General features: G+C 47.9%; 1 protein-coding gene across 1 annotated transcript; it reads right to left on the bottom strand.

The window, feature by feature from the left end:
- Positions 1 to 11217: 11217 nt before the first annotated feature.
- Positions 11218 to 16498, bottom strand: LOC121984770 (exonuclease mut-7 homolog). The gene is made up of 9 exons (XM_042537900.1): positions 15974 to 16498; positions 15183 to 15314; positions 14914 to 15037; positions 13390 to 13490; positions 13082 to 13306; positions 12790 to 12866; positions 12537 to 12672; positions 11768 to 11971; positions 11218 to 11534 (listed from the first exon to the last, which is right to left on the bottom strand). Exons 1-9 carry the CDS (start codon positions 16460 to 16462, stop codon positions 11475 to 11477), a joined length of 1548 nt encoding a protein of 515 aa, XP_042393834.1. The 5' UTR covers positions 16463 to 16498; the 3' UTR covers positions 11218 to 11474.
- Positions 16499 to 16972: the final 474 nt, after the last annotated feature.

The raw sequence follows: 16972 nt of genomic DNA, 5'->3' as shown, positions 1-16972 counted from the left end.
CGAACAAGACGTAATTGATAATTAACTTATCATAAATATAATAAAATGCTTTGAGTTAACAATAAATGTAATTGTTAGTTATCTTGTCATTCCTCACTCTGTTAGTCATACTGTACAACAATTCTAAACGAGGCTAATGAAGGAGCTCAGCTCGTTGGTGCCTTGTGCCTTGATAATATAAAAAAAGGACAGTGCACGAAGCTTTCGTCACATGAGATTCCGAAGAAGGATCCATTATACGCAACCTTACCTTACTTTTTATAAGATGTTTTCAGAATTCGAACCCGTGATCTTTTGATCACATGATAATAATTTTATCGTTGCACTAAGACTTATATATATATATATATATATATGATCCGGTGGTAAGAATCCGGAATCCCATAACGAGGGGTCAACGCCACAGGGAGGTCAAAGGGCCCAGTGGCCCGCCGGAGAAGGACGAGCCGACCGGACTTGGAAGAAAGGGACATATGGTAGTAAAAAGCACCCTGGTAGGGACCAGGGTTCCGACGCTCTAATGAAACAGTACATAATGACCGAGCGGAAGGACGTGCCGCCCGGCCAGCGCAGGGAATTAGGGTCGTCCGGACGACGTTCTTCGCCCGGTCGGTCGGGACGGAAATTAAGGTCGTCCGGACGACGTTCTTCGCCCGGCCGTCCGGACGGACGTCCCGGCCGGGTGGTGGGTAAAAGACGGGAACATCTTCTGACAGCCGTCAAGTCGTATGGCTACGCCATACTCCTAATCTGACAGCAGGGTGTCCTGTTGTCCCATCGAAGGCATGCTCGGACTGTAGCAGTATGGTGTCAGGTAAGCTCTCTGACAAGTGCATACCAAGGTATGAGTTGCTGACACGTATGCACCTCGGTGGACGTGCATTAGTTCCTTCCCTGCCCTATATAAAGAGCCTCTTACTTCTCAAAAGGTACGCATAAGACAAGCTTGGCAGCCACTTTTTCCACCGCTTACCTGACTTGAGCGTCGGAGGGTCGCCGCCGGGAATCCCTTCCCGGCTCGACTTTTGTGCAGGATCGCCGGAGCTTCGTTCGACCAGCCGGAGATCCACTCCATCGACTAGGATCGCGCCACGTGCCCAGCGTCCTTTGGTTCGGCGATTCGGACAGGATCAATTTGGCGTCGTCTGTGGGAACACTCCTGCATCCGATCGAAAACAATGGACGAGGCTGGACGACAACACGCGGTGACACTTTCGACTGAGGAACTCGACGCTCTGATCGAGATAAGGGCCGCCAAGCTTGTGGAGCAAAAACAGAAAGCCGCATCCGAGCGGTAGAGCGACAAGCAACATCGACTCTCGGTGGCCAGGCACCACACGCCACCGTCGCATTTCATGGGCTCTTTCCGCACCCACAGTAGTACCAACTCACGGAGATAGGGGTCTTCTTGGATGAAATGCCTGAGGCAGGCGATAGGAAGGAAAGCCCCGGCGGGCATCGCGGCGGATCAATCCAATTTTGGAGGCTATTCTACGAGACCCTCTGCCCAAGCATTACGTACCTCGCGATCGGCGAGTATAATGGGACAACCACCGGATGATCATACAGGTAAGTTTGATCACGACAACCCTTCATCAATCTCAGATGGAGTAAAGTGTCGAGTTTTCTTACCACTCTCTCGGGATCGGCGCAGGTGGTTTCGAAGGTTCTTGGACGGATCCATCACAAGTTTCAAGGACTTCCGCCTACCATCCGCCTGCAGTGACGCTACCAGAAAACAAGCGTTAGCATGTTCGCCATCAAGCGGGAAGCGAATCGCTCCGAGCTTACATCCGGTGATTCGACCAAGTGGCGATGGACATTCCAGCCACCTCGGAAACTATGATGAATGCCTTCACACAAGGCCTAGTGGATGGAGATTTCTTCCGATCGCTCATCAAAGCCACGAGACTATGATCACATGCTACAGGCGAATGAATACATCAATGTGGAAGAAGCAGCGGCTTCGGAAAAAGAAACTCGGCCAGGCGGCCTCCTCGTCCAGTGGAAACAACTGTTGCTCATCGACGCCTAGAGGACCAAGGGCTGAAGCAATCCGAGCCCCCCATGTTGGGTCCCATGTGCAAGAGGTAGCTGCCGCTCGACCCAAGATAAAGAAGAGATGGACCCCGATGTTCTGCTCCTTCCACCGGACGGATACCCACAACACAAGGGATTGTCGAAGGCTTCCCTTCGTGGCTCATCCTGTGCCTCGGAACGCTGGACGACGGTCTCCCTCAGTCGACAGGCGACAAAGAGTCAATGAAGTCGATCGAACGCGAGCTGATAGACGACAGCGACAGACTCCCGATCGGCATCAGTCTCTAAGGAAGGAGAATCGCCGAGCGTCCAGAGAACGGTCCCGACCGTCCGCTCGGGAAGAGGAAAATAGAAGCAATACTTCCCGAGGCGAGATCAACGTTATTACTGGCGGGCCGACCGGAGGAGACTCCAACCGAGCTAGAAAGGCAAGCGCCCGGCAGCTCCAGCTGTAGCCGAGAACGAGCGGAAGGACCCGAAATTAGTTTCGGGCCCGGGGACTTGGAAGGAGTTGAAGTACCCCACGACGATGCTCTGCTCATCAAAGCGGTAATAGCCAATTACACTATTCACCGCGTATTTGTTGACACAGGGAGCTCAGTCAACATCATATTCAAGAGGGCGTTCGATCAGCTGCAAATTGATCGAGCCGAGCTGCTACCCATGACGACTCCGCTCTACGGGTTCACGGGTAACGAAGTTCAGCCGGTCGGCCAGATCCGGCTGGCTACCTCGCTTGGAGAAGAGCCGCTCAGGAGGACAAGAACAATAAACTTCGTGGTGGTTGACTCTCCCTCGTCCTACAACGTCATTTTGGGACGACCGGCGCTCAGCGAATTCCGGGCGGTCGTCTCAACTTTTCATCAGAAGATCAAGTTCCCCGTGGAGGACCAAGTGGGAGAAGTACGAGGAGATCAGCTAGCAGCTCGGCGATGTTACATTGAGATGGTCCGAGCAGAAGCCAATTCTGCTCGGAAAACGCCCCGGATCGAGGTAAACGCCATCACCGAAAAGCCACCCACTTTAATTTATGAAGAAAAAGAGGAAGTGCAGATTCACCCCACCCGATCGGAGGCCACAACTTTTATTGCGTCCGATCTGGAGGAGAAGCAGAAAGAGGAGTTGATCCAATGCCTCAGAAGAAATCATGATGTCTTCGTCTGGTCGACACATGAGCTGCCCGGAATTTCGCCGAGCATCGCGCAGCACGAGTTACATGTCCGACCAGACGCTCGGTCGGTAAAGTAAAGAAAAAGATATTTCAGCGCCGAGCAGAATGCCATCATCCGGGCGGAGGTGGAAAAGCTTCTGGAAGCCGGTCATATACGCGAGGTGCAGTTCCCGAGCTGGCTGGCAAATGTGGTATTAGTCTCCAAGCCGGGCAACAAATGGAGAGTGTGCATAGATTTTCGGGATCTTAACAAAGCCTGCCCGAAATATTTTTATCCTTTGCCTCGGATAGATCAGCTGGTGGACTCTACGGCTGGCTGCGAATTAATCTGTATGCTCGACGCCTACCAGGGCTATCACCAAGTGCCGCTCGCCCGTGAAGATCAAGAAAAAGTCAGCTTCGTGACGGCCAATGACACTTACTGCTATAATGTGATGTCGTTCGGACTGAAGAATGCGGGAGCCACATATCAGCGTTTGATGAATAAAGTATTCAGAGAGCAGATCGGGCGGAATCTAGAAGTTTATGTGGACGACATTCTCATTAAGTCCGTCCGAGCGGCCGATCTCTTCAAAGACATGGAGGAAACCTTCCGAACGCTGCGCAAGTATTGAGTCAAGTTAAATCCCCAGAAGTGCCTGTTCGGAGCAAAAGGAGGGCGTTTTCTGAGGTATATAGTGACCGAACGAGGAATCGAAGCAAATCCCAGCAAGGTGAAAGCTCTACAAGATATGCCGCCTCCAAGAAATACAAGGGAGGTGCAGCGTTTGACCGGTCGGATAACCGCTCTGTCTAGGTTCATCTCCAAAACCGCCGACCGGAGCCTTCCTTTTTTCAAGATCTTACGCAAAGCTACAAAATTTCACTAGGACGAAGAATGCGACCGGGCGTTCGAAGATTTGAAGGCATACCTGAACTCCCTCCCGGTACTAGCCAAGCCGACTGCGGGTGAGCCACTTCATATGTACTTGTCTTCAACCGAGCATGCAATCGGCTCAGCTTTAGTGAGGTCGAGCGGAGAAGAACCTGTGTATTTCCTTAGTCACATTTTAAAAGATGCTGAATCTCGCTACATCGGGCTCAAAAAGCTGGCTTTCGCTCTGGTTCTCGCCGCTCGGCGCCTTCGTCCATACTTCCTGGCGCACACGATCGTTGTCAAAACCAATAGCCCACTCGGACGTGTGCTACTAAATCCAGAGGCATCCGGACGGCTCATCAAATGGACGACGGAGATGAGTGAATTTGACATCCAATACCAGCCCCGCTCGGCGATCAAAGCTCAATCCTTGGCCGATTTTGTGACTGAAGTGCAAAGGCCGGAACCAGAAAATATCGTGGAGAGGTCCACACGGCTCGGAAGCGGGATTGGGATTTTGTTACTCTCCCCCAAGAAGATGATCCGTCCGTTTGGATTATAAAGCTACCAACAATGAAGCGAGTACGAGGCTCTCATGGTGGCTTGCAGGCCTCGGCATATGGGGCGGTGGGTCACTCTTCACTCGGATTCGCGGTTGGCGCTCGGCGACTCTGGTACCTTGAAATCAATGGCGCTCGGCTCAAGCTCTCGCTGAAGCCTTGAGAAACTCAAGGCTGATTTAGAAGTTATTGTCTGAGAAGATACGGGCGGAAAATCAAGCAGCTGATGAGTTAGCCAAGCTCACGAGCTCAATAACGTCGGTCGCCATTCAACAATCAATTGAAAAAGTACTGTTAGTAGCGCACGTCGACCGGATGGAAGGCCTTACATTTCCAAGCGACTGGCGGACACCCATCATAGAATTCCTCCGCTCGGGCGCCACACCATCCAGTGAGTATGAAGCCCGGCTGCTAAGAATGAGGGTCGGTTGGTTCACACTCATCGGCGATCAGCTTTACAAGAAAGCTTTCTCTCGCCCGTTGCTGAAATGCGTGAGCTCGGAGGACTCGGCCTACATCCTCCAGGAAGTACATCAAGGATCATGCGGGGGGCATCCGGGCGGCCGCTCGTTGGCCAAGAAGATCCTCTTGGCCGGGTACTTTTGGCCAACTTTACAAGCAGACGCCGCTCGGACAGTATCTACATGCCTTTCGTGCCAGAAATATCATAACTTCTCCCACCGACCGGCCGAAGAAATGAAGGCATCAACCGTTTCATGCCCGTTCGATCAATGGGGAATGGATATTGTCGGTCCATTTCCGATGGCGACCGGGCAGAGGAAATTTTTACTAGTGGCGGTCGACTATTTTTCCAAGTGGGTGGAGGCCGAGCCGCTGGCAAAGATCACCGAACAGATGGTTAAAAAATTCATCTGGCAACACATCATCTGTCGATTCGGCATCCCTCGCCGATTGGTTTCCGACAACGGGCGGCAGTTCACAGGGAAGGTGCTAGAGGATTGGTGCAAAAGCTACGGCATCGAACAACACTTCACGTCCGTGGCCTATCCCCAGAGCAACGGTCAAGCCGAAGTAGCCAATCGGGAAATCTTTCGTATTTTGCGTGCTCGGCTCAACCATTTGGGAGGAAGTTGGCCGGATGAAGTGTCGGGCGTCTTGTGGGTCATCCGAACAACGCCAAAGGAAGGGACGGGCGCCACACCGTTCCATTTGGTGTACGACGGCGAGGCAGTCATTCCGGTGGAAGTCGACGTTGAGTCCGTCCGGATCCAAAACTATGATGATGGCAACGCCGAACGGAGGGACATGGAGCTGGATTTGGTCGAAGAGGAGCGAGCCAAGGCGTCCGTTCGGCTGATGACATATCGACAGCGGATGAAGCAGAACTACAACCGTCGAGTAATCCCCAGATCATTCCAGGTCGGCGATCTCGTCTGGAAGAAAGTCAGGCCGGTCGACGACGTAGGCAAACTGGAGGCACCGTGGGCAAGGTCCCTTCAAAGTTATTGAAAAGCTCCGCTCGGGAGCCTATTATTTGGAAGATGAAGCCGGGCGGCAGCTGGATCGACCGTGGAGTGCAAACCATCTCCAGCCTTATCGAGCTGGATGAAAGGTGCACGAATGTAATCCATTTTTGTGTATGTGCTAGTCGCCTATGTACCTGTAATGCAGGAAGCAAAAAGATGAAAACACATTGAGCATTCTCCGCCGGACGGCTTACTACGTGAAGGCCCCTGAGCCGATCGGTCGGGAGGTTTATATGTTTAAAGACTTGTAAGCAAATAACCCGTGCTGTTCGGCCGGGCATAAATATTGATTGATCAATCGCGGGATATGATACGAAGGCCCAGTTCGCTCGACATGGTAAGGAGTTAGCCTTGAAAGGCCGACGAGCTCCGTCGTTAAAGATCGAGAGCCGCGCCGACCGGCTATAAATATCCGCGCCGACGAGCTCCGTCGCTAAAGATCGAGAGTCGCGCCGTCCGGCTATAAATATCCGCGCCGACGAGCTCCGTCGCTAAAGATCGAGAGCTGCGCCGTCCGGCTATAAATATCCGCGCCGACGAGCTCCGTCGTTAAAGATCGAGAGCCGCGCCGACCGGCTATAAATATCCGCGCCGACGAGTTCCGTCGTTAAAGATCGAGAGTCGCGCCGTCCGGCTATAAATATCCGCGCCGACGAGCTATAACTATCCGCGCCGACGAGCTCCGTCGTTAAAGATCGAGAGCCGCGCCGACCGGCTATAAATATCCGCGCCGACGAGCTCCGTCGTTAAAGATCGAGAGCCGCGCCGACCGGCTATAAATATCCGCGCCGACGAGCTCCGTCGTTAAAGATCGAGAGCCGCGCCGACCGGCTATAAATATCCGCGCCGACGAGCTCCGTCGTTAAAGATCGAGAGACGAGCCGGCGTCTATAAATATCCGCGCCGACGAGCTCCGTCGTTAAAGATCGAGAGCCGCGCCGACCGGCTATAAATATCCGCGCCGTCGAGCCCCGACGTTAAAGATCGAGAGTCGCGCCGACGAGCTCCGTCGTTAAAGATCGAGAGCCGCGCCGTCCGGCTATAAATATCCGCGCCGACGAGCTCCGTCGTTAAAAATCGAGAGCCGCGCTGTCCGGCTATAAATGCCCAAGGTATGATGTGATAGAAGATCGAGCGGCAGTACAAGGAGCGTCTATAAACGTCCGAGCGGAAGACCGACGAGCCCCGTCGTTAAAGATCGAGAGGCGAGCCGGTGTCCGTAAGCGTCCGAGCGGCTCGCATGCGAAAATCCAGTGAAAACCCCTTTGAGGTGAGGCGCGAAGCAAAGATGGTTAACCGAATTAAACGGACAATTCGCGTGGTGCCGAGCGGAAGAGTTTTAAAGAACACTTGGTTGTGACGAAGGAAAAATTTCTTGCCAAAATAAAAAGTGAAAGGAACAGAAGATTATCTACTATGCAAGCCAAAGAAGTCATTACAGAGATAAGCAGGGCCGAACGGCGGGAATTCAAAAAAGTTTACAAGAACGCTCCTCACACATCAAAATCAAAAAGAGCGTCGGGGATGGTGTCCATCACGCTCGCTAGATCCTCGGGGGGGAGGGTCAGCTCGGCAGGCAGGTGGCCTTTGGTCTTCAGATAGCCCACCGCCGCCTTGATCGCCACCTCGAAAGTGAGGGATATCTTGTCGGTAAACTTCTCTCCGAAGTCTTCCGAGCGGAGGAACGCCTTCCTCACTTCATCCGAGCGGGCCGACTCCCCCTCTTGGTATTCCTTGAGCGCGGCGTGGGCGGCATCACTGGCAGCTTGAAGCTCCTTCAAGTCCCCATCAAATCTCTGGAGATCAGCCGAGCGGCTCTCCTTCTCGGTGGTCAGCAGGGCGTCCAAGTCTTTGATGCGTTGCTCCAGCCCCCTGATCTCCACCTTCATGTGATCCATATCATTGATGGCTTGTTGCTTCCGAGTGGTCGCCGTTTTGATCTCCTTATCCCGTTGCTTGAGCATCGCCTCAAGCCGAACGACCTTGCTTGCCAGATCGGACGCCCTTTTCCGCTCGGCATCCAGCAGTTTTTGGGACTTCTCCAGAGCGGCCGTCGACTGCCCATTATCCCCCGCAGCTTTTTGTTTTTTCAACTCATCTTCCAGTTCGGCCAATCGATCGCTAATAGCGATCTGCTCCACCCAGTTCTGCCAGCAAATGTGCGCAGGTTAAAAACTTAATTCAAATATGCAAACAAAAAAAAGGAGAACATATCCCGGTGGCCTGTTGGAGGTTGCTGTCACCGAGCTGCCCGGGAGTCATCTTGGCTATTCGACGCCGAGCGTCTATCCAAGCTTGTGCAAGAGGGTCCGTCAGGGTAATCTGCTGCTCGGGGACCACTGGCCGATCAGCAGCAGCCATGTACGCCTCTGAGGGGAGGCGCAGAACGGTCTTTATTAAGTTCGAGCCGCTCGGCTCGCTCTGAGAAGTACCGGCCTTACCGGTGGACGAGGAGGGAAGCTCGCCCAAACGCCTGATACGGCGCAAAGTTCTTGAAGGGCTGGAGGACGGCACCTCAGAGCTGGCCCTCGGAGAACCCTGAGGGGTCGGGGTACTCTCAAGGGAAACCGTCCCGGACAGCACCGGTGCACCCGCGCCCCGCTCGGGTTGGGGCTCATCAAGTGTAGAGGCAGGGGCGGACTCTGGTCGTCGGCGTTTCCGAGTGCGCAGCGGCACATCATCGGCCGAACGGCCCTCCACCTCAGCTTCAGTGGGAGGTTCTATGTCGCCGGCGGCCTCATCATGAGGGGCTGGGGCGTCTGAGGCTTCGGGGACAGTTGGTGTCCCCTCACCTTCTTCGCCGGCCGGATCAGCCGGAGCAAGGCCCCGTTCGGCGGCCTCCTTGTTCGTCACCGCCTCAATCTGAGCGGCCTTCAGTTTGAGCTTCTCGGTAGCTTTGGCGCGCCACATGACTTCAGCTGCAGGAGCAAAAAATAAATCAGTTAGAACAAAACAAATGGGAAGATAAGGAAACTTACTCATGCTGCAGGGCAGATCGGCTGTGGTAGAGGACAAGCCGAATATGTGCATTACTCCCGAGAGGAGTAGTTTGTCAATATGATAGCGCTGGCCAACTAGCCGGTCGGCTGCATGAAGGTAGGCCGCGTCACCTCTAAATTTGCCGAGCTCCGGTTGCGATGGCATCGCCGTCTGCCACTTGGTGCGAAAAGTTGGCCGTTCGGGAAAACGTATATAGAAAAAATGCTCCTTCTAATGTTTGTTGGAGTTCGACATATTATCAAAAAGGACGAAGCCTATCCTAAACTGGAAAACAAAGGTGTCCCACTCGGCTTGCTTGGGATAAAAAAAGTAGTGGAAAGTTTTTGGTTCTAAGGGGATGCCGTTCAGTTTGAATAAAATTATCACTCCGCTCAGCAACCTAATAGAGTTGGGAACTACCTGGCCGAGCGGAATGCGGAAATAATTGCAAACTTCTAAGAAAAACTTGTGGGGTGGAAAACGCAGTCCGGCCAGAAATTGGTCTCGGAAGAAAACAACAGTGTCGGGCGGCGGATCGTGAGGCCGATCGGCCGGTGTGGCTAACACTATTTGGTGGTCGATCGGCAGGTCATAGGCTCGGGTGAGGCGCAAGGCGTCCTCCTCGTCGAACCGGCTTTCCATGTTCGAGTACCAAAGACCCGGAGCACCGCCGGTCGGCTGCGAGGTGCTAGTCATGGTCGACAAATAAGGATACGGGACCAAAAGGGAAAGTTCAAGCAAGGAATGGGGGGAAATCGACTGAAGGAGACGATTAGCAGAAAGAAGAAAGCGTCAGGAGCGAGAAAAAGGGTCTTACAAGCGAGGGAGATGGTCGGAAGAAGCCGTATGGTCGCCGGAAAGCCTGAGCACAAGGTCGCCGGCGAAAGGAGGAGCAACAGGTGTCTGGAAACGAGGAGGACGAAATGCGGCGGAAACAGAGTCGAGAGCTTTATATCGCCGTCCGGGAGCAATCTCCACCATCCGATCCAGGTCATTAATATCGAGGTTGTCATCTAACCGTCCATTTCAAACGGCGGTTGTCCCATCGGAAGTGACGCAATCGTCATACGCTGACAAACGCACGATCGCCACGTGTCAGCCGGTTACCAGCCGCATTTAATGAGCTCCCCTTACCGAGCGCAGAGCACGTGATGGGTAGTATGGGAGAACAGCGGACGTGGATTCCAAGAAAACACAAGGCACGGACAAGATATCGCCGGACGGATAGATACTGCCGAACGGATAAGCATCCTTATGCCTGGCCGAACGGCCTAATGCAATGAACATTGCTCAGTCAGATCGGCAGTCCAGTCAGTCGGACTTCGCCTCCTTCGACTAGACTCGAGGGGAAGGCAAGTGATCCGGTGGTAGGGGTCAACGCCACGGGGAGGTCAAAGGGCCCAGTGGCCCGCCGGAGAAGGACGAGCCGACCGGACTTGGAAGAAAGGGACATATGGTAGTAAAAAGCACCCTGGTAGGGACTAGGGTTCCGACGCTCTAATGAAACAGTACATAATGACCGAGCGGAAGGACGTGCCGCCCGGCCAACGCAGGGAATTAGGGCCGTCCGGACGACGTTCTTCGCCCGGTCCGGACGTCCCGGCCGGGCGGTGGGTAAAAGACGGGAACATCTTCTGACAGCCGCCAAGTCGTATGGCTCGCCATACTCCTAATCTGACAGCAGGGTGTCCTGTTGTCCCATCGAAAGCATGCTCGGACTGTAGCAGTATGGTATCAGGTAAGCTCTCTGACAAGTGCATACCAAGGTAAGAGTTGCTGACCCGTATGCACCTCGGTGGACGTGCATTAGTTCCTTCCCTGCCCTATATAAGGAGCCTCTTACTTCTCAAAAGGTACGCATAATACAAGCTTGGTAGCCACTTTTTCCACCGCTTACATGACTTGAGCGTTGGAGGGTCACCGCCGGGAATCCCTTCCCGGCTCGACTTTTGTGCAGGATCACCGGAGCTTCGTTCGACTAGTCGGAGATCCACTCCATCGACTAGGATCGCGTCACGTGCCCAACGTCCTTTGATTCGGCGATTCGGATAGGATCAATATATATATATATATATATATAATGATTAAATCGTTTAATATATCAATATGATTAACACAATGGTGTAAGTTAACTATTACCTATATTTCATTCTAATTGAAAATTTTGGATTACATGTGCCATCAAATGAAGATTCAAATTAAAAGAACACCTAAGAACGTTGATAAATAATTAGGACAAAGGCTAAACTCAGGCCTCTCTCTCTACACAAACTCATTTGCTCAAATGTTGATGATAGTCTACACAAAGGCATCTTGATGGAGGACGGGGTGAAGTAGCAAAGCCACCCTATTTGAAAAGAATTTTGTTGGGCATCGGCGTCTCAATCATTCAACTTGCAAACTGCCACAAATTTCTCCACTGCGTTGCGGTATTGGGTTCCCTATAGCGGGAAGAAAATCAGTGTTAGATAATCAAACTACTGATCTTAGTATGAACTGAAAATCATTGGATGGGTTGGAAGGGGGCTTATCCAACCTAACTAGTTTTCAGAACCATGTTCATAGCCAGATCAGTTTTACTCCGTCCACAATCTTACAAGTAATAACAGTGGACAGATAGCTAGGCCATGACCATACTTCACAAATGCATTGCGAGTCGAGTAATAAGTATTACCTCCCAATATAGTTGTTTGCAGTCAGTGCATTGCCAAAACTCCAGATTCCGGTCGAAGAGGCAGTTAGGAATGACCTGGAATCCCCTTGAAGCCGCGACGGCCTCTTCCAATGTCAGTGGTTTCTGGATGAAGCTTCCGTTGCATTTTGTGCATCTTGACATAAGTTGGTCCTCAGAAATCTTCAATTCGAAGGTCTCAATCACCTAGTAGAAAGTAGATACATCCTTAGGAAGCCGGTATTAGATTTTTATAAAGAAATTCATAATCAAAATAATATATAGATAGGAATAGACAAATCAAACATTATGATCAGACACAAAATCATTTGTTCATTAGATGGCCTTCTAACTGTTAACAAGTGTTGGACTAAGAATTAAGAAGTGAACCCTATTAAAGAAGTTTATGCCGAGGTTCTAAAATAGTTTTAAATTGGGCAGATTCTCCTGTAGATAGGCGAACTAGAAACTGCCTATTTTGTCCTCCTATGCAATAACTTTATTTCATAAAGTAAGGAATAATTATCGACAACAAAGTGGTGACTTTAGGAACATGCAAGCTTATTTACATTAAATAACTGAGCTGAGATATGTCTGAACCTATGAAGCTTTAGTGTGGATTATGTGAATTGGGTAGAAACTTCTAAAATGCAACTTATAGAAATAGTAAATTGTGCCTTCGAGTAATTAATTAAACTTATTCAAAGTAACTAACTACTTCAATGAAAACTTTATGAAAGGAATCTGAATAATAAACAAATGATGTAAGTACCTCAATTAGTTGGTCATTCTTAAGCAAACTCTTCACCCTGTATACTTGATTCCTTGCTAAATATTGATATTTCAAGAGCTTGGCATCTCGTGTTAATAGGACTCTTTTCTCTTTGTAAGCTTGATTCAATAAATGTCTGAGAGAGAATAGATGGATAAGAATTATATACAATGGTGTAGGAGAATATAGAGCAATCAAACAGTCACCAGAAGTTAACATCAATTAAAAATTTTACGTTTATGTAAGTACTAACCTTGGATCAGGTTTCTTTAAAGATGGGATAGCAGCATCAATGCCAACACAGCGCAAGTGTCTCGCCAACCCTTCTACCTGTAAATTCAGAAATTAGTAGCAGCACCTTTTGCTAGTCAGTTATATGCAACATAGTGTAGAAATACTCTGAACATGTTTCGATTTCTCCACACAGAATTGCAGCAAGAATAAGGATAGATGAATGGCATCAGTGTCGTGTTGCGAGAGCAAATGACTATCAGAAGTCATAAAATATGCAAAGATAGGAAAGAGTAAGAAAAAAGGTCTCACACCATCACATCACAGAGAAACTTTGGGTTTCCATCACCGCCGAAAGATATGTCCCATGGAGGAGGACCTTGCCAATCTTCATCAGAAATCAATTTCTCTGTGTGCTTAACATGACTAGTTAACCTTTTTCTTTCTCTGCGTCTTGAAGTCCTAGGCCTTTTGTCTGACTCTTGCAGTAGTAATTTATCACCATAGCTATGGGCAATGTTTGAGAGATAATCATCAAGCTGAAATATGAATCCACAAGAAGGCCATGAGGTAAGAGAAACTGATAAATCTAGAAATGTGAAGCTCAAGTCATGGACCTGACCGTATCAAGTTCTTCACAGTAATCAGGACTTGGTAGTATGTTGGAGAAACTTGATTCTGAAATCATTTCCTTCTCACTGCCGTTTGTTGTAGCGCTATTTGCTGGAAGATATCATATTAGTTCCCAGTCTATGATCACATAAGCTAAAAAAGAACAAACATAACTCCATTTATAGAATTTGCAAAAAAAACAAGAAAATAAATCATGCTTCCAAAGCCAAAAACGTCGGTTGTAAACAGAATCCTTGTTAACACTACATCAAATCAAGTGCTGTCAGCTGTGACGTGACCATTTCTTTAGCACAGCAAACCCACTAGTTCAAAACATGGCTCTCCTAATAACACAACTAACCTGAAACATTATTTAATAAATCTGAAAGTGATAAGACACAACACGATTATGATAAATGGATTGAATCGTATTATCTATTTTCTAAAAGGAGAACATTGTAAGTTTACACTGCTTGTACTACTGTGCATCAGAGTATGCTGCAAATAAACTGTTTTTGTGCAGTCAAATTATAGTGCTTCAAAACTTTAAGATATTTTCAGCAACTGAAGTGTTTTGCACTAGTTCAAAACATGGCTCTCCTGATAATACAACTAACCTGAAACATTATCTATTAAATCTGAAAGTGATAAGACACAACATGATTATGATAAATGGATTGAATCATATTATCTATTTTCTAAAAGGAGAACATTGTATGTTTACACTGCTTGCACTACTCTGCATCAGAGTATGCTGCGAATAAACTGTTTTTGTGCAGTCAAATTATAGTGCTTCGAAACTTTAAGATATTTTCAGCAACTGAAGTGTAGTGACTGAAGTGTTATGCACTAGTTCAAAACATGGCTCTCCTGATAACACAACTAACCTGAAACATTATCTAATAATTCTGAAAGTGATAAGACACAACATGATTATGATAAATGGATTGAATCATATTATCTATTTTCTAAAAGGAGAACATTGTAAGTTTACACTGCTTGCACAGTGGCACTACTGTGCATCAGAGTATGCTGCAAATAAACTGTTTTTGTGCAGTCAAATTATAGTGCTTCGAAACTTTAAGATATTTTCAGCAACTGCAGTGTAGCAACTGCTGGCCGACTAAGGTGGAGAATTTGTTCGCTTTCGAGAAAACTGCAGTCATGATAGAAAAATACCTGGTAGATAGATTCAGTATTGAAGGGAGACTGAGGTAGGTGGATGCTTTATACTTAATTCATTCATGTTTATTGTAGATAATTCTTCATAAAACACTGTCAGACAGTCAGAGTCAGTGTTTCATGGATAACGATACAAATTGGGCAATGTATAATTTCACCAAATAGAACAGCAAAAAAGGTATGTGTTTTGAACTTTAATATCTCATGCTCCACACTCTATGTAATTGTTTTTATTTATGATTAATAGCATCTTATAATTTATGTGAACTCTTAATCTATGTGGCTACAGATCTACACCGTAGCACTACCATGTTATATTCCAATAGCCATAACATCTAAAATTGGTACAGACCTTTGGTGATGATTTTATGTTGGAATACTTCAAATATTTCAAGCAAGTAATATGCATCAGCTGCAGCATATAGTATCTGATCTTGACTTAGAGGACGGCAAGACCAGTCACTGCATTGGAGTTCCTGAACCAAGATATATAATGTCAGCAAACAATAACAACAAAAGCCTAGATGATACTATAAGTCCAACAAAAGGAAAAAAAATAAGGAAAACATAATAAGATAAAGAATAAACTAGACATTTAATCAAAAAAATAATTCAACTAACCTTTGATAAGGAAACATTAAGCAGTTCCTTGCAGATGCTTGCTAAACTCTTAATGTTCTTCGGATGTTTCTTCCCCATGTGTTGATTCTTTAGGTGATAGTAAATGCTGATGATATCTATAAAAGGCTCCACCTATCTCAATGAAATATAGTTAGGAAAAAAAAATCCATTCCTTCAGAACAATGTCAATGTACTTCAACATTCAATAATTAATTTTCTGTACTTGTAGGCTAAATATATGATAACGAACACAAGAAAGCCCCTCTTTTTGTATCTTTAAAAAAGCACTTTAACTTGAAAGAAAGAATACAGTTTCTTGTCAAATGTAATACCCATAATTTCACAAATCATGAAATAATGTCAAACTGAAAGCAGAGTGATGTATGATGCAGTATGAACATTTGGCCAAGTCAGTGAACCATGCTCCTATCACAAGAATGATGAATTTCCTACCAATCTTGAATTCGTTCTCTTTTATTCACAATTCATGTGGCAAAATGTTGCATTCATAGTGTCTGTTCTTTGTACACTTTAGTCCTTTGTAATTTGTGTACTTTCACATGTGCATTCAAAGCAATTCTACCAGGTTATCCACGATTTTGAGCAAAGTTGTGCATGACTTGAAAAAAAAACTGCTCATGTTCTATGAGTATAATTGTACCCTCATTAAGTTCTACAATTGTCTAAGATCCGGAATTGTATCTACGAGGTATGAAATGGAGAAATAACAATACTATAAATAAAAATAAAATCTGCAATGGCACTGTTTAGAATACGTGGAGAAAGATTACTCTATCGAAGCCAGGATCGTATCCTTGGGCAGAGAATGTGGAAGAAAGATAGATCAGATCCTGCTTGAACCAGAACCCAAGCTTGATTACATCCGGTGACTCAAACATATCCCTGAGCGGCTCCCAAAGGGCACCGAGCGGGACGGAGAGCAAGTCCACCAAAAACACCGGCGAGTCACCGACCCTTGGATCCGTAGGCTTACGGAGGAAACGGCAGGCGATTTGGAGGAGGGACACGGTCGGGAATGACCGAGGGAGGAGGTCAGCGGCGGCGGGGGGCGAATCCCGCCCCAATCCATCGCCAGGTGGAACGTGGTGGTCGCGGCTAACAGATCGGACAGGTTTCCACTCGGCGTCGAGGCCGACGACGGGGCAGCTACGGAGGGACCAGAGGAGGAGCGCGAACTCCGGCGAGTCCACGGCGTCCACCGTGTGGACCTCCAGCGACGACGGAGAACGAGGCGGTGGGTCGGGTTCGAACGGTTCCATTTTTCTCGGCCCGGCTCGCTGCGACTAAGTACCGCGATTTATACCACTCCGGTTCAGATGGAAATTGTCCGTGGTCTACTAATTAAACCGTCTATTTTTTAATTTAATGAAGATGTTAATTAATCATTATAAGGCCCAAAACATATGGGCTGCACAGCAGGTAGGCCCATATATACTTACTATCCAAATGGGCCCAAATCGAGCACTGATGCCTAGTCCGTAAATTACGGATATCCATTTTATGAATTGATTAATTATGATAGACCTCAACACTTAAATAGATATGATCCATCGTAATCCACTAATTACAAGTAGTGAACCAGATCCCGCCTGGGCTGAATCTATCTAAATTTAGTAATGGAATGGTTTGCTAGATCCGTATCTAGATAACTGAGGTATTAGATCTCACACAAGATTGAGAAAGTGATCCTGGTTGATATATAACTGTATTATAGTTAATTTCTTCAAAGTGATCCTAATTAATTTTGTTACTGACTCATTATGATATTC

Source organism: Zingiber officinale, chromosome 5B (genome assembly GCF_018446385.1).
Source record: "Zingiber officinale cultivar Zhangliang chromosome 5B, Zo_v1.1, whole genome shotgun sequence".
Classification (NCBI taxonomy): domain Eukaryota; kingdom Viridiplantae; phylum Streptophyta; class Magnoliopsida; order Zingiberales; family Zingiberaceae; genus Zingiber; species Zingiber officinale.
The sequence above is the reverse complement of the archived record's forward strand: the minus strand, read 5'-3'. Positions and strand labels throughout refer to the sequence as shown.

Bases quoted from the DNA above. Each gene is read 5' to 3' on its own strand.
- LOC121984770 (XM_042537900.1), bottom strand. From the start codon at position 16,462: ATGGAACCGTTCGAACCCGACCCACCGCCTCGTTCTCCGTCGTCGCTG. The intron at 12,673-12,789 runs GTTAGTACTTAC...ATTCTCTCTCAG, and splicing joins TTAAAGAAACCTGATCCAAG to ACATTTATTGAATCAAGCTT. The intron at 11,972-12,536 runs GTACTTACATCA...ACTTTCTACTAG, and splicing joins AGAATGACCAACTAATTGAG to GTGATTGAGACCTTCGAATT.